This window comes from Tinamus guttatus, unplaced genomic scaffold (assembly GCF_059628265.1).
Source record: "Tinamus guttatus ecotype Peru unplaced genomic scaffold, ASM5962826v1 Tinamus_guttatus_pri_ptg000098l, whole genome shotgun sequence".
NCBI lineage: Eukaryota > Metazoa > Chordata > Aves > Tinamiformes > Tinamidae > Tinamus > Tinamus guttatus.
In genome coordinates, this window is record NW_028288632.1 from 1293845 (window position 1) to 1320179 (window position 26335).

Genomic DNA, 26335 nt, shown 5'->3' on the forward strand with positions numbered 1-26335 from the left:
TTTTAATTGAATCCACTTTGCAAGTGTAGTTACCGAGAAACCCTCGCAAATCGCCGCCCTCCGCCCGCCCGTCCTGCCGCCTCCATCTCGAGCATCGCTGCGCCCCTCGCTGCTGCTTCTTCTTCTTCCGGGGACGCCTCCCCCCCCCGCCTCCGCGCCCGCCCGGCCCTCCCTTCCCGCCCCTCCTGTCGCCCCCCATCCCCACCTGCCCGGGCCTCCCGCGCCGGCCCCGACCAGTGCAGCATCGCCGCGGTTACCTGCGCCGGGGACGCCTCCGCCAGGACCCCGCCACCCCCGCGCCGCCGCCGCCCGCGCGGCGCTCCCCGAGGGCGGCGCGGCCTCCGCGGGCCCCGCACGGCGGCGGCCAATCGGGGCGGCGCTGCCGGGCCGGAGCTGCCGCTGTTTACCCGCTCGCAGCCCGCCTCGCCGTCGGGGCGCGGGCGGAGCGGGGCGCGCTGCCGCGGCGGGGGGCGGCCGCCGCGCGGGGAGGCGACGAAGCGCCGAGGAGCGGCGCGGGGGCCGCTGGCAACCTGGCCCGCGGGCTCCCCTCCCGCCGGCGTCTTCCCGGCACGGGCGGCGTGCGCTCGTACCTGACCATGACCGCGCACCGGTCCCTCCTGAGCCGCTCCGGCGTCTCCCGCTGAAGGCATCGGCTCCGCGCCGACCTGTCGCGCTGTCTTCCTCGTCCTCCTCTTCCTCGCTGCTGAGGCCGTCGCCTCTCCCCGGAGACCTGCTAGAGTGATGGGCTGCATCGGATCCCGGACTGTGGGTAAGGCGTTGGCGGGGGCGGCGGGAGAGGATGCTCGGGCAGCCGCAGCCGCTGGCTGGTCGCGCCGCGGCCCCCGCCGCCGGGTCGCCCCTCGTAGCCCCCTGTTCGCTGCGGAGGGCCCCTCCAGCGCCATTAGCTGCGCGGCGGCTCCCCGCCTCTCCCGGCGCCGGCGCCCCGCGAGTCACGGGCATGGGCTAGTCGCTGGCCGCTGGCCTAGGGGCTGGCACGCAGGACAAGGCAGTGCGCAGGGCTCCGGGACATGCCCGGCGTGGGGGCGGCGACATCTCCCCGCGTCGGCCGTGGCGGGAGCTTGGGGAACATACAGGTCAGTGCGGTGCCGCCGGGGTGTGGGGTGCGGGGCGTGCCTCCCCAGGCAGAATCAGAGAGCCGGCGGCTCTTTTGCTCGGGAGCAGGTTTATCATTATACATGTGTACTCATAATGTTGCACGATGCAGATGCCTTCTCTATTCCCCCTTCCCTCTGCCCAGACTTCAATGGAGAATAGCAAATAAAACAGAATCCCTCCCCCCTCACAGAGTCACGGTCTTTTTTTGTTTGTTTTGTTTTTCCTGGGCCACATATATTTTCAGCAGAGGAACGCAAGCCTTTAGCCTGTATAACGTAGCTTGCTCCTCCTACACACTCACAGATACTAAAAGATCCCCTGATTACTGAGCAGAGGTCTCTACAGGGAAAATCAGCATCCTGTGTCACACTTTCTTTCCCACAAGAGACTTTCCTTCTGTTCATACCGTGCACAGACATGAGTTAAACAGGCATGTGGCATTCAAGGCCAAACAGCCCCTAAGAGAAAAGCACATTTCATTTCATAGAACACCTCCCTTTCTTACGTGCCTTTGCATGAAGCACACAGGCCCTGTGTCATCTGTGAGGAAATGAAACCTCTGAAGGCAAGGAGGAATTGAACCACCTATTCAGACTAACTCTGAGGGACCATGCTAAAGCCTGATGCTGTGATACTTCTCCTTGTTTAAACAGGAAAGCCCTTTGCTGATGGTGAGCACTTCCAGGAACCCTGTTCTCCTGTAGCAGGAAACTTTAAACAAGAGGCTCCAGTTTCTACCTTGAGATTTAATTCCCACATCTAGCCAATGTCTCATGGCTAAGATTCCTGTATCTTCTGTAAAGGCCACATGGCTCAGCTAACTGCATTATATTCCTTAAGATTCTTCGTACTTATCCTGAGAGTCCTAATCTGTGTGCCTGTAGCATGTCAAAACATCTATTGCATCTCCCTCCTGCCTTTTCCAAATCCTCCACACATACATGCATGTCATCTTGGACCAACTGCCAAGGACATGATTATACTGTTAGCTAGCAGATAATCAATGCTGCATCAATATGTGATATTGATTTTAACAGTATTAATGAATGTTAAACTAGCAGCATTAGTTTCTAATCCCTCTCCCCACAGCAATATTAAAAAATAGCAAACACATCTAGAAACACCCACTCTCTGCAATGTAGAATGACACACAGCTTTCATATTTAACCATCCAGATATTTGTTCCTGTGTATGTCAGCATTTTTATAATCTTATGAAATGTGAGTTGCCAAAATGGCTGTGCAATTGAGCTGTTTAAAGTATCATGTGCATATATAAATACTGTGTAGCTATGTGTGCATATAGAGAAATATATAAAAAAAAGTATCTATGTATCCATGCATAAAAATGATTATGGGATAGTGATAATGGAAAATTTACCTTCTGTGCACAAATTATACTCCTAAAATATGGCCTTAGTGTTATAGATACTGGACTTTTCCTACTATATCTCCTTTCTACAAGAGATGCTCATTTTAGATAATGAGAGCACAATGGACATAAGGGACCTATTTATACAGTTACCTGATGAATTTTCCTTAAGCTCATGTTATGGGGATTTGCATTAGGGGTTTTGTAAGACAATCTATTTGTCAGGCAGATCTGAATGTAGGAATGGTGCCCGATGCCTGCATTGTGTGAAACCTGTAAGGTTTTGCTTCAGTAGGGGCTTCATGTACTTAGAGTCCTAGAGAAGAGAGTGGTGTCTGAATTTTTCTTGGACTCCTTCACATAAGTAGGTTTGTTCAGAACAGTTCTTGTTGGATGGCATAGAATATGTGTCCCAGCTTCCTGGGAGTTATTGTGAGGATTCTTTAGAAAAACGGGTCTGAAGTGCTTTTAAGTGTAAGGACTGACCTCTAGGAGATAAAAGGATGGCACATTTCTGTTGGTTTTACCTCTGAACTTGTATGTAGCAGATTTTGGGTTCTTTAACTTGAACCCAGAATTCAGATTCTTTAACTTGAAGAAATTAGTACTAGAAAGCTCCTAATCAGTCAGATTTAGTTTATTCACCACATAAGGTCCAATCCAGGATTGTGCCCTGAGCTGGCTGCGAGGCTTTTTCCATTCCAATTTTAAGCAAACCACATGATTTATCCATCTCCTGCAGGGACATTTTGCTATGATCTAGCTAGATGTCAGAGCTAGCACATGTTTAGTGCTATGAATCTTTATATTCTATTTCCTAAATATGATTTTTCTAGTTATTCCCTCCCTGGGAAAACATGATTGAGGGTCATAATGGAGTAGTTCCACTCTGTATGCATAAAATCAAAATGGAGTCACATAACATCTTTCCGTCTGGGAAAGGACACCAGAAATCACACTGTCAATGATCAGGTTTGGATTTCCTAGGGTATGAGAAAAGATGAAAAGTGATCTTAAAAGACTAAGATGATACCTAGTCACATTCTCTGCACATGCACTGTAGCACACACCAGTGTGCTTTTTGTTACGTAGCAAAATAGCAGCTATGCAACTAACCAGAGACCTCCTGGGCATCACAACTGGCCCCTGATTGCACGTAGCAGTCAGGTCTGTTGGTAATAATTACCCTGTAATATTTTCTGGAAAGCTGTGTGATGACCGTCATGTCATCTGGGACTTAATTTAAATGATTGTAGAGGAGACTTTGACTGAAGGTGGTGGACAGTACAGTCCGTAAAATACAGGCAGGATCTTAGCAGATATTTGAGTGCTGACTATGTGCAGTGATCAGCATGATTATTGTCAGTAATTGAATTAACCCATTTTAAGATACTTCAAGCTTGCCTGTATGTCTGCTTGTGTTGTAGTTCCAGTCTGAATGTGTTGCAATTGTAACTTTGACTATAAATTTAGATGTATACTAATATGGGTTGTTCTGACTGGTGTGGCAAGATTTCTCTAATTCCTTGAATGGATTTAAATGAATGGAAAGCTCAAGCTTATTGTGCTCATGTGTGTTCTCAATTTTTCCAGTGGTGACTCTGATTTCTCTGATGTCTTTTCACAGAAGTCTGTAGCAAATGTGTTTTGTGAAGTGACATCACATGCTTGCAAAATATTCATATAAATTGCAACAAAATAGTCTTTGGTGGTTGGGTTGAAAAGAAACCAGAAATGTTAATACTGCACATAAGAAAAAACTTGATAGTGAGGACAGTTGACCACTGCGGCAGGTTTTCCTCAGACATTGTGCATTGTCCATTCTTGGAGATTTACAAGACCAGTTTGGACAAGGTTCTGAGTAACCTGGTCTGACCTCATAGCCGACTCTACTTTGAGCACGAGATTGGACTAAATGTTCTGTAGGTCCCTTCCGTCCTGAGTAATCCTATGACATAAAACCTGAAGTGGTTGACTCTCTGAGGCAGCTTTAACTCAGCGCTTCAGTTATGTGATGGTAAGGCATTGTTCTACCAGAGGGCCCCTGGTCCTATGCACATCTTTAATACATGCTTATTATACCTTCCCCTCATTACGCTTTTCCTTTAACTGCATCCATTAGAGTGTGCCACAGACTCCCTCACTGCAGTAAACTCAGCTGTCACCGTAAGTCCTACCCATGTTTGTTTGATTTGGCAGCTGAGCAAAAAGCAGCCCAGGTGATAGCTGGCTTAGGCTGATATTCACTGTCAGACTATCACAGATGTCTATGCAGACAGAAAAGGACTTTTTTTTTTTTTTTAAATAGTGTCTGGGACACTTTGAATGTGCCAAAACCAGAGACTTAGTTTGCTGGACTCCATTCTACAACAAATACCCAATGGACTGGCAGAGGCCGTGGACTGGAAGAAGCCAGTAGGTTAGGGTATCACCTGCTTTCCATGTGTTCCCTCACTAGCTGTGCTATGCTAAGTGCAAATGAATGGGTTAGTAGGAGAAATGAAACCAAGACCATGTATTTCTATGCCAGCTACTTTAGATTTAACAAAGTAGGAGCAGCGTAGGAGACAACTATGAGAAGGGTAAGCAGCTGGAGAAATGAGTGAATATCCTGTTCACTTTTCTCCCTACTCCCCCAACAGATCTGAAGATATCTGAGGTGACGTCTCGCATGGTAATAAGAGTATGCGGTTGGAATATGAAAAGGTGAGACATACTCTATGTGTATACAGACCAAGGACCCCAGTGTTTTTGTCCTCCCTCCTTCACCTCCAACATATATGTGAGCCAGTGAAGAGAGGAAAGAGCATAGGAGAGGAAAAGGCCAAACCAAAGAAAAATGAATCAACGCATCAGGGAATAATCATTTACTTACAGGCATGTGAGTAAAAGGAGCAAGGAACAGGGCTCAAGGCGTTAACCTGCCTTACACAGACAATTTGGAAAAAGGAGTGGGACTAAATGAAGGGCATCAGGGCATCTTGTTCCTTTCATATTTGAGGAAAGAAGAATAGAGCAGAGGTATGAAGGAATATGTTTTCCACCAGGTCAGCCTGCTTTTAATCTTACAAGTCCTACTTCTTCCCAGTCTGGCCTTCCTTCTTTAGAGCAGTTTCTCAATCTGATCATTTTAAAAACTTATCTAAGTAGCTCTGGGATAAGAGTGAGGACTTAGACAGAAGCTCTCCCTGACCTAGAAGCCAGTTGTCATGAAATGTGTGAAAACTAATCTTTGAGACTGCTTTATCCCTTTTCAGGTTATTGGCTGGTGGTTTCAAAGTTGTTGCAGAGAGAAGACTAACAAATAGTGCAACTGGATAACTCAGTTTTCTAAGAAAACTCTATACTGAAGATCATGTGTAATGTAACATGACAGTAACTGTCATTAGTATAAGACTTATAAGTCTTCTACATGTTAATGGTTGACCTAAGACCTTTTTTGGGGGGAGAGGGACAGGGAGATGAGGAGGAAACAACCAGAACTGAAGGACAGCATACTTGCTTTGATAACTTTTACGGGGGTTATTCTGAGAGAATTATCAGAGAAATTGCAAAGCAGTTGAAGGGAAAATTGAACTAATGAATTTTTATGGCTTAATAGGGAGCCAGTGATTCTGCTATAGTTTGAGGTATAGTAAAGCAAAAAGTGAGAACCGATCAATATATATTTAAATCTGTTTACTTGTGGGGTGTAGGAGGAGAATACTAGTTTTGAGTTAATTTCAGGATATACTCTCTGTTCTAACAATGATGATGCTATGATAATAGTTAAAACAGAAAATTTAAGATGACTTGTACTCAAAGTGTTTTTAAACAGTTGGATAAAGAATTGAAACTGTAATTTTATTTTTAAGTAAGTTTTGAAATAGTGATGAAGATCTAGAGATGAAATGCTGAAATTGTATAATGGCTTTAAAGGTTCTGTGGGATGACCTGGGTATGTTGTTGATCTGATATAATTCCCGATAAATTACTGGAATGGTTCGTTAAGAACTCTATTAATGAAAACTTAAAGAAGGATGCCAATCAGAATGCATTTATGCAGAACAGACTAAGCTAACTTTACTAAGTTAACTAAGTTAACTCTAAAACAGTCAAGCTAACTTTATTTCTCTTTTCTTTTATGAGAGTCCTCCCAAACAGACCGGCAAAGGTAAAGGATCTAAAATTGTATATTGGTAAAACACAAGAAGACTGATCAGTTAGCAAGCAATTTAGTACCACGCAAGCTTTTGATAAATAATTTATAATCGTAGTACATACTAAGTACATCAGAATTCAATAAGTATCAAAATAACAACAGAGAAAGAATCATTGCTGAGAAGCCTGTGTTGCTTATGTGATTCCGCATTTAACAGAATCACAGAATCATAGAACGCTTAAGGTTGGAAGGGACCTCTAGAGATCATCTAGTCCACCCCCGTGCTCAAGCAGGGACTCCTAGAGCATGTGGCACAGGGTATTTCTCAATATAATTGTCAGTGCTGTGTGATTTAACAAATTGCTCAAATATTTGAGGAAAAAAATGATAAACCAAAAAGTGATAAACTTTGCAAAATCTACAAACACTGGCAGAATTGTTAAAAATAAAAATAAAAAGTATAGGTCACTGACATGGAATTTGATTTATTTGAAGACATGGATCTTGACAAACAGTATTCATTTGAGCCTGGCCAGATATAAGTTCATGTATCTAGTGACAAAGAGTTGACAATACTTACAGGATAGCAACTCTATGCCGGAAAGCAGTTACATGGGAAATGACTGAGCATATCTGAGCAATCAGTAGAGTAAAAAACTCTATTGCGGTGCTGCAGCCAAAAAAGCTAATGTTTTTCTTTGATCTATAAAGAGCTGAGTATTGAACAGAAGAAGAGAAGGTTATTATTTTCTCTGCATTTGGTATTGGTGAAAATATTGTTGAACTACTTTATCTAATTCTACTATTCTTACTTTGAGGAGTGCTACAAAACTCAAGAATGGGCAGAAATGTGTGAACCATGAATAAAAACTTATTGTGATGATCTGATGACAGTCTTTAAGTGGAGAAAAGAAGCTCAAAACCATCTGACTCTATAACCTAGGAGAAAATAGTTAAGACACATTGCGTGGATAGTAGATACATTCAGACTAGAAATATGGTGCAAGTCAAATGCTAAATTTGCTTAACTATCAGAATAATTTACCAATTGTAGTGAATACTTTGTCACTTAAGTATATAAAAACCAAGATTTTTTTGTTATTTAAAAGATGCCCTGTAGTTAAACATAGCAACCAAAGTTATAATTAACAAAGAGAATAACTTGTCCCCTCTTATAGTAGAGTTTAGATTAGGCAATCAATTTTTTTTGTTTGTTAGCTTGTTTGTTTGTTGAGTTTAAGCCATAAAATTTCAAGTACAGGAGTATATTTATAAAATAGAAACCTATAAATGGGAGCATTTTGGGAAGATGAAGTTGTATCCATAGAGCTTGATCAGATACAATTTATGGAAAACCCCTTATTAATTGGAGAAAAATAGTTCAATCCATCCAGATGCTAGAATGTGAATTGAAATTCCAGACCTAAATAGGAAAGAAACAGTTTTAGGGATTATACTAATGACGCTGGCCAGGATGCTGACAGAAGGCACAGAAAGATCAGAGAGGCTGTGGAGGCAGGAAACTCAGTAGTAACATGAGACTTCAGTTAGCCCTGTATGTTGATTGGCTAAGTGTCACATTCAAAGATTAAATGTTTACTTAAGGAGCCAGTCATGGAGCCCATAAAAGATGAGTGCCTCTTGCCATGGCATTGAACAGTGAGCAGAACCTACTGCATAACGTTTTAAAGATGTTTTAGGTGATTCAGAGACATTTAAGACCATAACAGAAAAAAAAAGAAATACTTTTTTTAATCTGTGCTTGTTGTGTTTGTTAGAATTGGTGGAGGTTCATCTACTGTAACCCTTCTTAATTGGGTATGCATCAGATCAGCTTCAAATGGAGGCCTCAGCATACGAGATTATAGAGCAGGTAATAGTTTATCTAGTGGCATTCATACAAGATTTTTGGAGAACCTCAGGGTGGAAAGAGCAGAACTATTTATTATTATGTATGAAATCTTACATCAGTTTAGTACAAGACTGGAAGTTAGCTAATATGCTATTTTTAGATGATTTTGAGATAAGATATGAAGATATCTTTTAAGATAAAAAGATATAAAATAAGATATACTGAGGAAAGTTAACACTGTTGTTTTAAGGGAAGTCGTGCCATACAAGTTTTAGATGGGTTGAATGAACATGTTGACAAAGGAGATCCTGTGGACTTCCAAAGCACATTTGTAAAGGTGACTCACCACAGGCTATTGAAGATAGCTGCTGGATCCAAGGGAAGGTGCTAAGATGATGAAGTAACTGGGTAAGGAAGAGAAAAAGGATTATCAAGAGGGACATGAGTGAGGTGTTCCTGTGAACGGACTCTTGTGCCTTCTGCTTGATGGAGGCTTGTCAAGCTGATGCCCCCAAGGGGCCAAGGAATTAGCTCAGAGTATAAACTGGCTTTTTTCAGGAGGGTTCCTCATCTTCTGTTGAAAGAACTTGTCCCACTACCATATGTATGGATGGGAGGTGAGTGTGATAAAATTGAGCAATGGATACATAAGTGCATGGAGATATTTTCAAGGTAAGTCATCTAGCTGTTCAAAACTTATAAAGTGGTTAGGGAGTCACAGGTCAAGGCCTGGGAAGGAGCTCTGTGGAGCTAGGGTTTGAAGGGAGCTGCTCTCCTGTAAGACTCAGCTAAGGTAGAAGATAGTGGTATGATCTGGGTATTATACACTGTATGTCAAGCAAGCAGTGTGGAGTTGCCCCAGTCCTCTCTTCACCAGGCCATCACTCCCTGACAGAGAATACAGAGAAAGGACTCTATGATGATGGAGCAGTGATGGCTGAAAGACAGCAGCCCTGACTCACTCTCCATCTGAAGACAACAGGCTCCTTGAAGGAGCAGTTTGTAGCACTACAAAGGTCCCTGCAACATAGACATTACCTCTGCTGTTAAGCATTTTCCTCTGGTTGGGCAACCAGGAGGAGAATGAGTTCAAATGACAGAGAGTCTTTGTATGGTCCTAGGTCAGATAGTTTGTGAAAAATGCTCTGTATTGGGATCATGTGTCAGTGGCCTGGATTTATCACATAAACCAGCACAGGCCACGGGTAGGTAGCTTTTGCTATGATCTGTGCCAAGGAATGTTACTGGGCAGCAGTTCCTTGGTGTGCAGAAGATCTGCTTTTTTTGGCAGAAGAGTCATCATGGCCATCTGGCATGAGAGGCAAACCTCTTCATTCCTGAGAGGCTCAACCTGGCAGAGGCTGGAGTTTTGCTCCTGGACATGTGGTAGAGTGTTTCTGAGATCTCAGCCACAGTGAGAAGGAGCTCCAGAGAGTCTTGTCAGCTCTGCTAACCACTGGGTACTTTTACTCATTGCACAGCAAATACAGAAATCAATGTTACACAAAGAGAAGTGGGCTGCAGAGAAGGCCCTTGTTCTTTCTTGGATCTACATGAGCAGTGCTGTTCTTTACAAGGATGCAAGCAATATGTTTTTGTCACCCCTTTTCTTCTCATGATATGGAGGAAGCATGTGCCATGATCTGTCTCTCAGAGGAATTGGATTTGCAATCACACAAATATGTCCTGGGCCTGATGTTCTTTCAGGACCTGGAGCTTGCCCAGCTTCATGTAGCACCCACTGAACTGCTGGGAAGACTGTATCTCCAGCCCCAGAACATCCTGTTCATTCTGCTGTGTCCCTTCAGTGGCTTGATGACTTCACGTAGTTGTAGCAAAAGAGCCTGTCCTGCGCCTTGTATTCTACATCCTAGCATAGTTGGGCCAAGGGAAAAGCATGCTTCTTCACTCATCTGTTGATTCAGAATTCCTGAGAGTCTTCTAGAAAGTCTATATTCTGTATTAATCTGTGGTTAAAATGTAGTAGACCAGCCTTATCATCTAAGAGGTGATGCTGACTGCCATGGATGATAACTTAAGAAGAATAATATTGAAACATGTTGTGGTATGAAGCAAATGCCATTCAGTCAAATGTGGGTCACAGTCTGCTATTCCGATTTCGATGAAGGAAGTACAGTTACCAGGATGGAGTTTTCACCAGAATGAGATACACCTGCTGTATGCTGGTATTTCCACCTCTTATTTCTGTCTACTTGGTGATGTTAAGGTCCCTGTGCAGAACTAATCACTAGAGGATCCAGACAAACAAGGAAGGGAGACATTACCTGGTAGAGTTACATGTTCTGGGCTTGGTATTGGGGTACGGATATCAACTGCGTTACTGACCTGTCTTTCTATGCAAACTGAATAGCGCAGCAGGTGACCGGGCATGGTCTCAGTGACATTGAGCATCTTTATTTCCAAGGTGAACAGGGTTATCATTCCAACAGAGAAATCTATAAGACTTCCATGAAACAGCAGAAGTAGGCTGTGCTTCTCTGCTCTTGCAGCAATTAGGCTTGTTAGTTAGCTCAGTGAAGATCTCCTGCAAGAAAATGATGGGGAGTACTCAGCCCCTACAGAGACCAACTCTCCACCCCATGGGTTTTAGTCATATGATATACTGACATTTCACTAGGAAGGAGAGAAAAGGGAACTAAGGAACTTACTGGCCAAAGACTGTGGTACCTGTCGTACAAGTAGTGTTGTGCACCACAGAGCAGACCTTTGGTCTCCATAGTACAGGGCATGATTCTGCCCCATTCCTCCCTTCCCTGGTGGATCCCCAACATCACTGATGAGAATGAAATTGTAATTTCCAATGGTAAGGGTCAGTTGCATCTTCTGCCTAAAGCAAAGAGTCAAGCAGAGACAAGCAGGTGGCACAGCTTGTCCCTCAGCATGATAGGGCCAAGGAGCCTTCAGACTGCTGTAAGTCCACAGTGCCTGTAGTGCCCCAGGGGCTCCATATTGGGGCATTTCTGTCACTCTGCTGCTTAATAAAGTTCCTCAGCACAGAGCAGCTGGTACATTTTGGTCTGACTCCTTTTTTGATGCAAGGGCAGGCAGCTGAGAGAAGTGCATAACCTTTCTGGGGCTCTGAGTGACCTTATGAACAGCACCTACCTCTAAGGGTTGTTTCATGTTATGGGATACATCCTTGGGATATCAGGGAAAATCATGGGGTGTATTTAGGGGTTGCAGTGCTGATGGCTGTGATACTGAGCTATGGCACCACCTTCATAGGCCCAGGGTGATTGGGGCTAGACTGGCAACCCTGTGTTGGTAACTATGCTTTGTGAGCTCAGCCTCTGCAGTCTCTCTGTTGGCTGGTCTTTGGCATATTCTCCAGTTGCTTGTGGAATTGCAGTGCTCGGTCTAGTAGTGTCGGCTCAGGCATCACTGGTGGCCTCTTGGGACTGAGGATAGTTTCTCTGTCAGTGCCATGGACACCTGGAGGGAGTTGCACTGGGGTCACTAGGATGGAAAGAAAGGGGTTGGTGAGGGAGTAGGAGGAGAAGACTTCCCAAGGTCACACTGGCATATCAAATGAAGGCAAGATAGTGGTTTTGGGGGGCATTAGGAAAGCTCCAAGCCTTCCTTGGGAAGCTGTGGATGTTGTGGAATAATAAAGGGCCAAAGAATTCCACGTGCCTTGTGCTGCCATAGTAGCACACAGATGGGGCTTCATTGGCAAAGAGGGAGCACGTGTTGAAGGGAGGTATCCTTTCCAGCCCTGCAGGAGAGGACTGATGGACCAGTTTCTCCAGGGCAAATAAGGGGTGTATGAGATACAGATACAAGAATTAATGTTATGCTCTAAGACAGTGGCCGTGTGACGTCCAGCCACAGAGATTAAAATTTAAACACATACAGAGAGCAACATATGAAATTGCCTGCTGCATATTACTTTGGTAATGTTGGCTGTAAGCCAGCAAAAGAGAGATGCTGCCTTGGTTTGTATTGACGTGTTCATACTTACTGTGTTGAATGGGGCCCCCGGGGACACATTCTCTGCACTTCAGAGAAGCAGTGAAGAATGAGGATAAACTCGTCACTGCTGTTAATGTTGGCTAATGTTCTGCTGATGAGACAGGGCTTTGAGATATTTTTTTTATTGTGTTAATTGGATGCGCTTCTCTTTGCAGTACCTCCTTGGCTTAAATGATATGATTGCTTGTCAGAGCAGCACTGCCTGTGTCTAACGTGAGGCTCTCATCTCCCCTTGGTTATAAGGACATAGTATGCAGTAGTCTTTAGAATTAGTTAAAAAATTTCCAGTCAAGAAGGAAAATGTTTTTCTTGGAAGAGTGTTCATTAATTCTAATTCTTAAGTGGCTGTATCACGTTTACAAGTTAAAACCATTGACATGGACCAAAAAGAGATCTGTCTGCAGAAAGAGGCAGACTGGAATGGAGCAGGATTTAAATTGTCCAGATCCAAAGCAGAGATCCTGAAAACTGCTCATCCAGTGCCTAATTCTGCAGATACCTCAGATCTATAGGTATTTTCATTTTGATTCAAAATTTCCAAGGCATCTGTTTCATGCAGGCCAATATACTTACCAGCTTTGGTTAGCACCAAACTGCTCAGCTCTACCTCATCCAAGAAAAAAAAGCCTTTTTTTTTTTCATCTTCTGCAAGTGATTCAGGGAACTGAGACAGTATAGACGTAATTCAGATTCATTTCTCATCTTTTCCTGGGAGAATTTGTATGCTCTAATCAACCTCAGGTAACCTGGAAGTATTAGACACGGACTTATTCCTTTCCTCAGTGTTGCACTTCACGCTTCTTTTGAGTGACCAAAGCAAAAAAGGTATCTTTTCTAATTCTTTGATTTCAGCAAGATTTGACAAAATGTTATGATGTTATTATGATGTTACATTTGTCAAAGATACTAAATTCCCATAAATATCATGAAAAAAGGTATTAGGGAAAGAACCATTTAAAGACTGATCATAATTACCATAATTACTTTTCTTGTTTTCTTAGTTGTTCGGGAAATGGAGAAGAGAATAATTGATTCATTTACTCTAAATATTGATCTTCACCAGCATTAACATTGGCTACCAAAGTCAAATGATGATGTTTCTGCTCCCTGTGGGAAAGTAAAACTTGAGAAACAAAAGAAAGTTCACTAACAGTGAGTAAGAGCAGTGCTGGAAATTCACTGTAATTAGTAAGTTTCTTCTTATAGCAGTTGACATGACACTTCACAAAGCAATTGACACACATACATGTTAGGTATATGTTTGACATTTTCACAGAGTCATGTCAGCCTCCTGACATTTCCCTGTTGGAAGGAAAATTGAAAATTCTCCAACTGTGTTGTTCTGTTTTGTGCTGAATAAAATAGAGAAGATAATTAATAGAAGATGTTGCATATCTAGCACAAAAGTTACAACAGAACAGATGATTGATGGCATATATGCATGTACCTGACTCAAGCATGTACCTTTTTAAATGAACAAAACATAGATGCATGTACCAAAGTGATAAATACAAAGTGGCAAGAAGAACTGAGAAAATGTCCAGAGAAATCCCAAAGACAATGAACTTATTAACATTACGCCAGATAAGTAATACAAAATAATGTGAATTTCTTATTCAGAAACAGAATGAAAAGAAAGATAAAATGAATTAATTAATAAATTCATTTAATTATTAAAATGAATGAATAAAATGAATTAATAATCAAGTTGCACATATAGAAAATATGTGCAATTAAGAAATTCTATGTATTTCTCCAGGAGAATGTAGAGACTTGATACAAAATATGTGACAATCTAAGCTACTGTAATAGAAATAGTGGTAACATTAAATCAACACAGTGAGACAAGTCATTGAAACAAGTTGTTTGACACACCCACTGCGTCCATGAAAAAGGACTTTTTCATACTCTTTGGAATTATTAGTAGATATATTTTCTAATTTTTGAGAGTCCATTATTATAGATGCACAAAAAAGCCCAAGTCAAAAAGAACAACAACAACAGAAGTGGAGAATAAAGGATTTGGACACTTTCTCTCTTTTTTAAAAATGTTTTTTCTTGTTTGTGATTTAGAAAGGGCTGTGTTAAAAAGTATTTTTACATTTACAATAAGATTACATTATAACAGTAAGAGAGTATTTTTGCTCTGAAGACTTAAAGAACTTGAGGTAGAATATTAATTCAGCTGCTGGTTATGATTGGAAATTAACATATAACTCTTTTTCTGATGATTTGTCAGATATATTTTAGTCAAACTTGTACTGAAAACATAAAGCAACCACCATCTGAAAACAATTTAGTTATATATTTCAGTTTCTTTAGTCTTATTTCTTTTTGTAGTTAAATTCCCACTTCATTTTCAGTTATCCACCGAGTCTTCCAGAGGTGAAATTCCAGATGGAATTTCTGATATTAAAAAATAGTAATAAAATTTTAAAAATCAATCTTCTCTAAGTGCAGAGAAATACAAAGTGCTTTACATCATTTCTATACATGCCATGCAGAAACAATGGGAAGAAAATCAGAAACTCAGTTTTCCTTTACTTAGCTTGTTTCAGAACATTTCAGTAATAAATTGATTCAGTAATTTATTTGCAAAAATCCCACTTTAGAATTATTTTGTGACCCACTCATGCTTTAGAGTGCTCTATATGCAAATCCTGTTCTGTAAGAGGTGGCTGGTGATAGAATTGCAAGTGGCATAGACATAATGGTTAACAGAAACTGGGATGGAAGATGTGTAGGAGAAAGAAAAATACATTGGAGAAGAAAGGTGATAGCAAAAAGGCAAAATATATACTGATGGAAGGGGAATGAGATGAATATAGCTCAAATGCTAAGACGACAGAATGGAGAATGAGGAGATCGAACAGAGGTAATGAAAGAGAAATACCAGTTGAATTTTTAACAAGATGGTGGATAAATACAATACTAAAATATAGTGTACTTCTTTCAGTTCATTTTCCCCACCTTACTGTCCATGTTTCTTTCTGAATTTTCCTTCCATCTGTCAGTGCTGAACTGGTTTGATATTGCTCTGGCAATTCCTAGCAGATTAGAAAAAAATCCCAACCTGTTTCCAACTTTCAATAAGAGGAAGTAATATTGCCCCAAGACCAATGCCAATTAGAACGCAGAGATTTCTTTATCAACCACAGTGTATCATGCTGTAACTGTTCAGCATGTATTTTGCATTTAAATAATTTAAATAAGAGCTAATAAACATGTATTTTCTCACAATATATTTTTTATTCCTCAGTACCTGTGAAACTGTATGCAAGATCATAAATTACTGGTTCTCTTCCCTTGTGTAGTAGATGTAATACTTAAGCTGGAGAAAAAGAGTAAGAAATGCATTTGATAGGTCCTTAGTTCTGTTGTGATGGAACTGTGTATGGACTTTGAGACAGATGAGAGTTTGATGTTAATGTTTGATTCAGCTATTTGATGCTACCATATACCAGAATAATACTTGTTTTTTGCACCATCTCAGACTTCTTGGAAATTGTCACTGCACTAACAGTATTAATAGCAAAAACTAAGCATTATTTGGGGGTATCAAGTACACTGAGCACCAAATTTCCTAAAGATCACTCTTACTCCCTAGGTCTTTGCAGTTTACAGAGCAGTGCTGCAGTCAGTTTTGTACTGCAAGCCAAACAACGTGCCTGGGTGTCTAGATGTCTACCTGTATGCCTAGAAAGGACCACAGCACTGCACTTGGGAACAACTGAATGTAAGAGACCTAGGATAAATGGAGGTAAAATGGCCATGGCACTGCTGCCTATACTGAAAGCATCCATGTCTACCATTTCCCTCTCCGGCATCACAGTCTAGATTAGCTCTTCATCAGAAAGGCTCCAGCCCTCCCCTTCTAGTGTCACTGAAAGATTGCACTGAGAGATTGCAGCAAAAGATTGGGGACTGCCTATGCAGGAAGATGGCAATGGGATCCCAGCAAACATAGACAAGGGGAATGGGAGGAGACAGACCTACTCAACCAAAAGTTTTTGTAATTCCTCAGTGCTTCCCAGCAACCCATACCCACTCAGATCTCCCAAGCTGCCACCCCTACTCCTAACTCCACTTTGAGGCCCCAACTGATTTCTTCTCACCACTCTGACTCTTCATCTCACCACAGCTGCATTCAGTCCTTCTACCCATTCCTGTATCCAGCCTCTCTAGATCTGCACCTCCTTACAAGTGTCTGTTACCTGGCCTTCCATCACTTCTCCCTTCTACATCTTCCTGATCAAGTGAGAGCAAGCACATTTACTTTAAGCCATCACTGGATCTTATAGTAGATGTTCCTCGGACTGTGACCATAAGGCTCTATCAGGTACTTTCCTTTCTAGAGATATTCCTAGCCCTAGAAGATGGATAGCTTTGATTTTAAACACCCTGGTCCAAGAAGTTTCCTGCAGCTCTGGAAACAGGCCCGTGGGTGCCCCAGTAAGGCTCTGCCTCTCTCACTTAGATCCAAGCACATCCCAAACCTCCCTCTCTCTTTTTGCTGGTTTCAGGTGGTCATAATCTTCCACAGCTTTACAAAACAAAACCAAAACAAAAATTGCTGCCAACGGGGGATGCCAAAATATAACCTAAGGCTGGGTAGAAGATATTGATGAAGTTGCATGGCAATATCAAATAGTAAAATAAGTTTTTGCTTAAGGTGGACTGGTTGCAGCTGTACTCACCAGCCAGTGGAAATGAGGGAATGGTCTCATCCATGCCTATAAATTCTGTTCCAGGATTTAGAGAAACTTTGATGATTTTCTCCCATCCTTGGAAACTTGCTGGCATGGTCTTAAGAGTGGAGATGTCTCCAGACTTCTTGGGATGGCCCTGTGCACAGCTTTAAACACCCCTAAGCCTAGCAAAGACAGTTGCCTGTAAATGGGAGCCAAACGACCTGATTGGAGTTTAAAGCAAATTCAGCTTTATGTCTGGAGTTCATTATTTGATCACAGTTAACAATAACAATTGAACTCAAAGCAAACTGGGAGAATCAGAAACTTGTGAGGTGGTCTTTATCATGCTGGCTTGACCTAGTCCTGGTATTCCTCCCGTAGTTTGACTTCTAATGTCTGATTTCCTGTGTCTGATTTCTAATGGGCATCTTAATAGTGTCATACAATACAGGAATTTCCTTTTTCTTTTAGAGATCCCTGAATTGCTTCTGCTTTACTCTGCTTAGTCAGAGGCATATGAGGGGTGCTATTAAAATATACAGTTTCAGTTACCCTGATGAACAGAAAATGTAATTTAAGTGAGAAATGGAAAATATAACCCGATTTTTCTTTCCAGAAATAAGATCTTTTTGCATAGCTGAGAATGAGGAGAATGGGCGGTGTGATCAAATCAGATAGTACTTGCTTTCTATCTTTCAGCTCACCATGTTTAGCCTTTTTAACACCAAATTGGTTTTCTGCTTTCTGCATTCCAGCTGATGAGTGTCTCAGAATTGCCACCCCTATATATCTCTTGAAGGCCTCTGTAGGGCTGAGTGTGTGCAGCATCTTTTGCCTGTCAGAAGTTCTCCACTCAAAGTATAGCAATGAGCAGATATAAGTGTGCCAGAATTGCTAGAACGAGTAGGAGGATTTCCAAATTTGGGGGGAGATGAAAATCCTATAAAGAACAAATAAAAAAGCTAAAAACTGATGAGAATAGCCCCATGCACATTCAATAACCTGTATGTCAAATGGACTAGAGATTACTCATTTGATCCTTGGAATTACTTATTAATAGGTGATCTTTACTGGTACTGAAATTCTTGCCAAGTTCGAAAGACTCTGTTTTAAATACATCCTCCATGACATGGAAATAGGAATAAAATCACTTTTAACAGAGTCTGAGGATGACACAAGGGCTAAAGGCATAGTAAATATTTATCTGGTCAGAGCAGTGGTACATGGGAATCCATGTTCCTTCTCTAACTTTCTCTAAGGACTGTTGCTTTGCATTAAGTTCTATTTGTTTTAAAATTTCTTATGTATTTTTTTTGAATTTTTATTAATTCATTTTTATCACTTCTATTTTATATTACTATTTACCATTTAATTTAATAAATAATATATAATTTTAATATTAATGTTATGCTTGTGCAAAGTGCTTAGGAAATCAAGTGAACGAACAGCTAAATGTGAGTGTATACTGCAAGGTTATACCAGAATGGATTGATGTGATCAGAAGCAGTAAGTGCTTTTTAACTTTTTGACAGAATGGGTGAGATCAGTCCTGCAGTAACATGTACTTTCTTATGTCTGCATTTTATAGAACTGATAAATTTGAGATGCTTTTTAGAAAGAGATTTATTGAGGGAGGTAGAAAAATGCTCAACAGTGAGAATCCCCAAAGTTCTCAATCTGTTTAGTTTGTCCAGAAGAAAAGTAAGTGTATGAAAAAGTTTCCTGGAATGTAATGACAAGTATTAAAAAGTGATTTCATCTTGCTTGGAAAGGCAAAGCAAGGACCAGCAACTGTAAGATGATACCAAAGCAGGTTGAAGTAGAAAAGAGAAATGCCTTTTTAAGTGATGATGATTTAATATTGGAACACCATATCAAAAGAAGTGATTATTTCTCAATCACACTTCATGACTAAATGTTTTTCTTCTTGGAGTTACGTTTTACCTAGGCATACATTATGCTTGCGAAGATCACAGGTGACTGATCTTGACATGAAGATAATAGGGTGAAATGTAGTAACTGATGATACACAGAAGGTGTGATTAAGTGCTCCAGCTGGGCATTGTGGCCTTAAACTCAGTGATTCTCCAATATGCTGAGCTGATCTGGCTTAAGACTGGTAAAACACGTTGTAGTTGCATCAAGAAAAGTGACTAGATATATTTCTGTAGGAAACGAGGTCATTGCAGTAGACTGGAAAGGACTGAAAGATGTGGACCAAATCAATATGGACAGCACCAGTTCTCTGCATGGCAGCAGCTTCCATCGACCTTCCACTGAGGTGAGTTCCTGTACTGCAGGCACTTACACAGGGAAACTGGAAAGTTTTGATTCTTTATGATTTCAGAAATTAGAATTATTCACCACTGGGGCATTGTCTGAGAAAGGATCAGAAAGTCAGTGTTGACTTGTGTTGGATGGAGTGGAGTCATTCACTTTGAACTACTGAAACTGAGTAAATGTTTGAAAGAAAAACTCTTACAATCTCTCACAAGTGGGGTAGAACAGAACATGGAAAAAATTCTCACATTTCTGACAATCCTTTAGGTCTGCACTGGATTCATTAAAATGTCCAGCACTATGGCTCTCCCAACTTCTGCAGCACATTCTTATAATCTTCTGAAGAAACACATTTGTCTCCATTTTGTTTTTTAGGAATCCATTCACTATTAACTCAATGCCAATTGATTTACTATGCAGTATCTCAAAGGCTGATTCATTTCCTGTTTTGAATTATTGCCATTTCTGTAGTCTTAGATACCTGAATTTTCATGTCTGCAAGTCTGAGGATATGCAGTCATAATTAGGAAAAAGATCAAAGCTATTTTAAACCAATAACTTATTGAAAAATGAAGTTCACAAACAACTCAAAAAGCATTTGTATTTCCTCCTAACATTTTTCTGAATTGTAATGCTTGGAGTTTCACAGTACTCTCATGGAAATGGTGGGGCACAGCCTTTCATGGAATCAAATCAAATACACATCTAAAAGTCAATGAACATAAAGTATACCTCACTAACCTGTACAGGTGCTATCAGAGGATTAAGGTACAATAATCTAAGGCCTGGATGAGAGCACTAATATTGGAGCTTAATATCCCTTTGATTTATGTGAATGTAGTTTGATTTAGGTAATTGAGCAATCTTAATTTTCTTGAATGTCCACATCCCAAAACCAAGGAGTTGACAGGTAAGTCCTCCTAGCTGAAGGAGATGAATGCTTAATGTAATGGTTGTTATGGAAATTGGATCTGGTTTGCAAAGGGAACTTGAGTCAGAGTTGACACAACTGAAACACTGCAGAAAAAAATTACACCAGGAGAAAATTATTCCACAACTTTTTACTGAACCCTTTATGTTCAAAACACACAAGTGGTCTATCTCCTCCTTGTGTTAACCCCAGGAGATGCACCTCCCACAGAAGCATGCCAATGTGGCAGTATTTAACGAAGAACTGTTAGTAAGTGAAGAGAATTCCTACCTAAAGGTGTTTTTGTTTGCCCCTCACTCTTGGTCTCTGTAAAAATCCTATTCCCATGCATACCTACAAATGCCATGATACTTACAGACCGCACAGTGAACAGCAGGGGAGAAAGACAGACTTCTCATCTTGACGGACAAAAGCTTTTAATTTATCAGCTAAATAAATGACTGATGATTATAATCAACCGATGGAGACATACATGACAATATGCAGCTTGTTACTCTAACATGATGTTGTTCTTTCCTTTCTTTAGCAAACACGGACAGATTTTTCTTGGGATGGTATTAATGTGAGTATATACTGCACTACTATTCAATTTCTAGTTATAGAAAGTCCAGGATTTTTCTGCCATTGGATGTAATGGAGACCAGGATGGAAATCTGACTGAAAGCTTTCAGTGCCACTGAACTTTTCTTCATTGCCTAGGGTTCAGGAGATGCTGATGAATTTTTGTTTGCCTCTGTGTCTGGCTGTTTTGTAGTGATTTAAATCCATAGGTGGTTATTAAGTTGGGGCTATTAAGTGCTATTAAGTGTGTCATTTATGGTGCTCTCTTTTTGAAATTTCTGAACACTGCTAAATAAAAAAAGTGTCTCTCCATCATCCTTAAACAAAAAGTAGTTTTTGACCAACGCATATTTTGATCTTTCTTAGGAGTTGGGAAGAGATATATCTCTCATATTCAGTTGCATAGAGAAGTAAAGGAGTTTTGAAGTCTCTTGGAGAGTGTTCAGTGCCAGTTAACTTTAGTTAATAAGTAGAGAAAGCTAAAGTTTCAATAAAATGTGTTCCTAGTTGCTCTTAATACTTATGCCATGGAAAAATCATTTTTTGTTTAATAATGAAAAAAGCATCCTGAAAAAGAACATCACATATCAGTACTGCCAAAATATTTTTTTTCTCTGGAAACTTAAAATGTGCGTTCACTTAAATTCATACGATGCTAATTATCATCTTGCCTTTTTCTTTAGCAATGTTCAGTTCATACAAATAACCAGAGATAGTTTTGTCTACTTTGAAAGTAGCTGCACTTTTCACTTTCTGCTATATTTTCCCTGCTTTCTAGTTGCTTCAGCTCACTTTTACACAGACATTTCTGGCTCCAAAGTAATACAATGTCTAGGGTACTGTATTTACGCTCAGTTTTCAGAGAAACACTCCTCTCATAGTGCGACAACTGACTGGGGTGATTTGTTATTCAATATCTTTGTAATAGCTTCCTGTACCTCCAGTTGTTTGACTGCCTAATTACTGCTCCTCTCAGCTTTCATGAGGTTTGGGCCAGTACACCAAATACTTGCTTCATGTTAAGATTTAAAATTTCCGGGGTTATGGTCACTGCTCTTGAGTATCTTTAGTTTTGATACCCAGTGTGAAATGTGGTGGATTTGTTATTCAGAGAGGCAGAAAGGAAAAGCAGAAGCAATGCTTTCTTTAATGCTAATGAAAATAAAGCCTAAAATGCAATGCCTGACATCTCTGAAAAAGTCCAAGGTATTTGTCTTAAGGAAATGTGTTTTTATGATGATATTTCTGGCTGTACCTCTCCCAATAGGTCCCTGTTGTTGTTATTCAGGGAGTTTGAATTTGAGCACAGGGAAAAGAATAAAGGGAATTCAGCAGAACTGTGGATCTTATTTCTTTTATTCATAGCTGTAGGTGTTTGAACAAAGCGGGGCTTATCCCTGATACAGTTAGTTCATTTTTATTAAGACTTTAAAAATGTGAGAGAAAATAAACACCAAAACCTAAATGTATATGTAACAAATTAATATCTGTAGTATATTGCATTTTATTTTGTCTTTTCTAGTACATTGTCAGCTTCTCATTCTAAGCTTCCTTAATGGTCTGTCAGCCATGTCTAAGAAAGAGTAGGGAACAATGCAGAAAGTTCATGGAGGGTTTGTGAGGGTCAGAGGGGCTTTTCTCGGCTGCCTCTGCCTGTCCACCTAACCGTGCCTTAACTCTGTCCCACAGCTGCACAGTAGCTAGTCCCAGTTAAATTGTCTCTACTTTTTCCTTCCTGTTTTGTTCTTTTTCTTGTTGCTTGCTTCTGCTCCTCATATTCCTGCCTTCTGGATTCCTTAAACTGATGTCTTTCCCTGATATTTTTTCTCATTCTCTTCTCCTTTTTCTCTCTTTAGCTTTTAAGTCCATTCCTTTCCTCTTTGATATATATTTTCTTCCTATTCTCTCTCTTTTCAGCTCTCCATGGAAGATACGACCTCTATCCTCCCCAAGCTGAAACGCAACTCCAATGCTTATGGAATTGGGGCTTTGGCAAAATCATCTTTTTCTGGTGAGGTCCTGAAAAATTGTGTTTATCCTGTGTAGTTTCACTCCACATGCCTTTGTGCCTCTCCCCATTGTTCTTCCTGTTGGTCTCCTAATTGCACCATTCTGACTTTTGCTCTGTCTAGATCATAGAGCAACCCACACCCACATGTTCTAGATGCAGATATCTGTTGCACCTTCAAAGGACAGATTTGTCTGATGCCTGTTGGCTTTTCCTGGTGCACTGCAGCCGAGATGTCTTCAACTGCTTCCTCTCAAACTGTCCTGAGATTAACCCCATTTTCTATTACGTAGTTCTTTCAATTCCAGCTTTCACTATTTATGCCCAATTTTGTCCTAAAAGCACTATAGGCAAGGAAGAAAAATAATTCTCTGGGTCTTTCATGTTTGGGTTTCTTCTGAGAGTCGATCCCAAGGAAAGATGGAGAAACTCTCCTACATCGAACCCAAAGCCTGAATCCTGGCAGGAAAGGAAGGGAAAAGCCCACTTCCAAAGAGGGGTGAGCAGGGTGACAGACAATCCTGGAGCTGTGTAATAGCCCCTCCTTGTTTTCTAATGTCTGGCCCCTTAGGGATATCCCGCAGCATGAAGGACCATGTCACAAAGCCAACAGCTATGGGCCAAGGCCGTGTAGCTCACATGATTGAATGGCAAGGCTGGGGTAAAGCTAACAGCCAGCAGCAGCAGCACACGCATGAGACGGCACGCAAAGATGCTGATGCCTATTCAGACCTGAGTGACGGTGAAAAGGAGGCCCGTTTCCTTGCAGGTAGCTCTGACTTTTCTGCATGTGGATTGGGTTGGTTTGGGATGTCCTGGAGCAGAACCCTTGAGAGACCTAAGTGCTGAAAAACAACAACAACAAAAACTATAGAGAGTCTGGGGGTGGTTTAAATGGCAAAAAGAAGAGATGAGACCTTGTGGTTGGATTATGGCCGATGGCATGCAAAGCAGAGAGAGGGACAGCCAACTGTGGGTGGTGGTGTTGCTGAGGCTAGGGTAGGACAGTGTGACCAGCAAATGAGATTAAAGATGATGGCAAGAAGTGGAGACTTCCTCGTGCCCTTGCTTCCTCTCCCTTTCTCCTTTGACACAGGAGTGATGGAGCAATTTGCTATTTCTGAGGCAACTCTCATGGCCTGGTCCTCAATGGATGGTGAGGATGTGAGTGTAAATTCAAATCAGGATAATCCAGCAGGCAACTATTCTGAGAACTATCAGGAGCTAATGGAGAGCCAAGGTGAGCCTGAGCACCTTATTAATCTTGAAATGCTTCTCTCTTGTTGCCAAGTTGCTCTTCAACCTTCCACCTTTGTCTTATACAAGCCTTTATTTTTATGATTGGAATCTAGCAGGTGGAGCTGTTCAAGGAATCTGACCTTAACAGAGTTACTTTGTTTGCTTAGACACAAGTGAGGAGAGCCACCAGCTCTCACAGTTGGTTGTAGATATAATACCTAGGAAATAGGAAGGGGAGCTACCTTTCTCCTTCATTCTTCTTCCCTTTACAATAAAGTGTGATACATAGACACCCGAACTATCCCTGAGGCAGAGACTAACTCTTTGTTGTTTTCCTCCTTTTTTTTTTGCAGAACACATGGCCCAGACGCAGTATGATAGCTGGCCTCATTCCTATGTCTCACAGGGCATGTATTGCTTAGGTTCATCTGACGCCTGGGAGACCAGTGATCAGTCCCTCATTGCTTCCCCAGCAACTGGCTCATACTTAGGCCAGAATTTTGATGACTCCCAGACAAACCTTCAGGAAAGCATTTTGATTCAGGGCAGCCTCATCCAGCAGCAACAGCTGCAGCAACAGCGACAACAGCAGAACTTCATCCAGAGCACAGGGCTGGTCCATGTGTGGCCCCTGCAGACTGCTCAGGGTGGGGCTGAGTCCAGCACCTATATGGAGGACCATGTTGAGGATGAAGGGAACCCACGTCTGGAGAAGGCTCCTCTCCTAAACAAGAAGCCCTCTCCAGAGGAGGATGATGCAGTGTGCCGGGACCTAGAATCGCTATCTCCTAGAGAGGAGCTGGAGCATGCTGCACTGAGCCGCAAAGTCTCAGATGTCACCTCTTCTGGGGTACAGTCCTTTGATGAGGAAGAGGGAGAATCAAACAACTGATGCTTTCTGTGAAGTTCTCATCACTGATAAACAAAGAAAGGGATGGAAAGGAATGAAATGGCAGGGATTCTTCTCTCCAGCTTCCCAGACTTCCAAGCAGACACACCTTCCATTCCTGACATATATTTTTTAAATAAGAGGAAAATTGAAAGTCATTGACAGATGAAAACCTCTTCTACCCCTTCACCATGGACACATATTTCCAAGTTTTATTGCTCTGGGCAGCACACATGAGGTGCTTGGAGAAATCTGGATTGGTAAATCATTTCTAAATCTTTTTAATACAAAGCTTTGGCTCTGAATACAAACTCTTCTGGTATTGGGGATGCAGCTAATGAGACAGGCTTGATATGGGGCGTGGCTATGTGGCTAGTATCCATCTTGAAAGAATGATGGATCATGTTACTTCATGGATGCAGTCCCTTTTGATAGAATACGTGAATATAGACTGTTATAGACTGAAGATACGGCTTTGCAAATATAGATTGTACTAGTATAGGATCATGGTTGGTGCAGAGGATAAGGGTGTATTTAATACAGACTGTACCGAGTTGAAGGACTGGCTCTGTAACCAGATCCTCAATAGCACCTTGGTATGAAATTATAGGCTCAATGGATATGGGCTGCACTCTATGGACGCAGGCTGTGCTGCAATACACATGCTGTGGGCATGGCTGTACTGTGGAATGGAGGAATGGATGTGGATACAAATCTAACGCTGCTTTCAGATACTCATGCATACTTCTAATCCTTTGTTTATTTGTTTTTCCCTTTGACATTTCTATCTGCCCAGGAACTGGCAAGACTGGTGTGTCCTTTTGGTGTTGGGCACTGGATGCCAGGGGAAAGGACATTTTCAGCTACAGGCAGTCATAAAAAGCTAACTCTTGCAGGGGGCTCAAAACATATATTTCTTGGTGCTGTTGCTGTATCCTTCTGTCTTTTCTTTTGCCAGCACTAAGACCCAGAGAGTAGACTGCAGGTTCAGGAACAATGTGTACAGTTACAGAAACACAAATTTCTAGTTTGCCTTGGAAGTTTTTATTTATTTATTTATTTATAAGCTTTTATACTGCTGGGTAAGCATTCTTAACAAACCAGTTAATACTGGGAAAGGCCCATGCTCTAGCCCTTGCTGATCACTAATACTGCATCTTTCCCAGGTCTCCTACTCATTCTGCAGTGCCAAATGTAAATGGAGGAAAAGGGGTGAGAGAGAAATTTTTCTGCTCTCTTTCTCTCTCTTTTTTTTTAATTCTT

General features: G+C 41.4%; 1 protein-coding gene across 1 annotated transcript; it reads left to right on the plus strand.

Annotated features, from left to right (window-relative positions):
* The first annotated feature begins 512 nt into the window (after window positions 1-512).
* LOC104564903 (protein FAM131B) lies at window positions 513-25392 on the plus strand. The gene is made up of 7 exons (XM_010211538.2): window positions 513-769; window positions 19336-19445; window positions 20902-20937; window positions 22854-22947; window positions 23516-23713; window positions 24041-24184; window positions 24537-25392. The coding sequence occupies exons 1-7, from the start codon at window positions 742-744 to the stop codon at window positions 25073-25075; spliced, it is 1149 nt and encodes a 382-aa protein (XP_010209840.1). The 5' UTR covers window positions 513-741; the 3' UTR covers window positions 25076-25392.
* The last annotated feature ends 943 nt before the right edge of the window (window positions 25393-26335 follow it).

Bases quoted from the DNA above. Each gene is read 5' to 3' on its own strand.
- LOC104564903 (XM_010211538.2), top strand. From the start codon at position 742: ATGGGCTGCATCGGATCCCGGACTGTGG. The intron at 20,938-22,853 runs GTGAGTATATAC...CTCTCTTTTCAG, and splicing joins TTTCTTGGGATGGTATTAAT to CTCTCCATGGAAGATACGAC. The intron at 23,714-24,040 runs GTAGCTCTGACT...CCTTTGACACAG, and splicing joins GGAGGCCCGTTTCCTTGCAG to GAGTGATGGAGCAATTTGCT.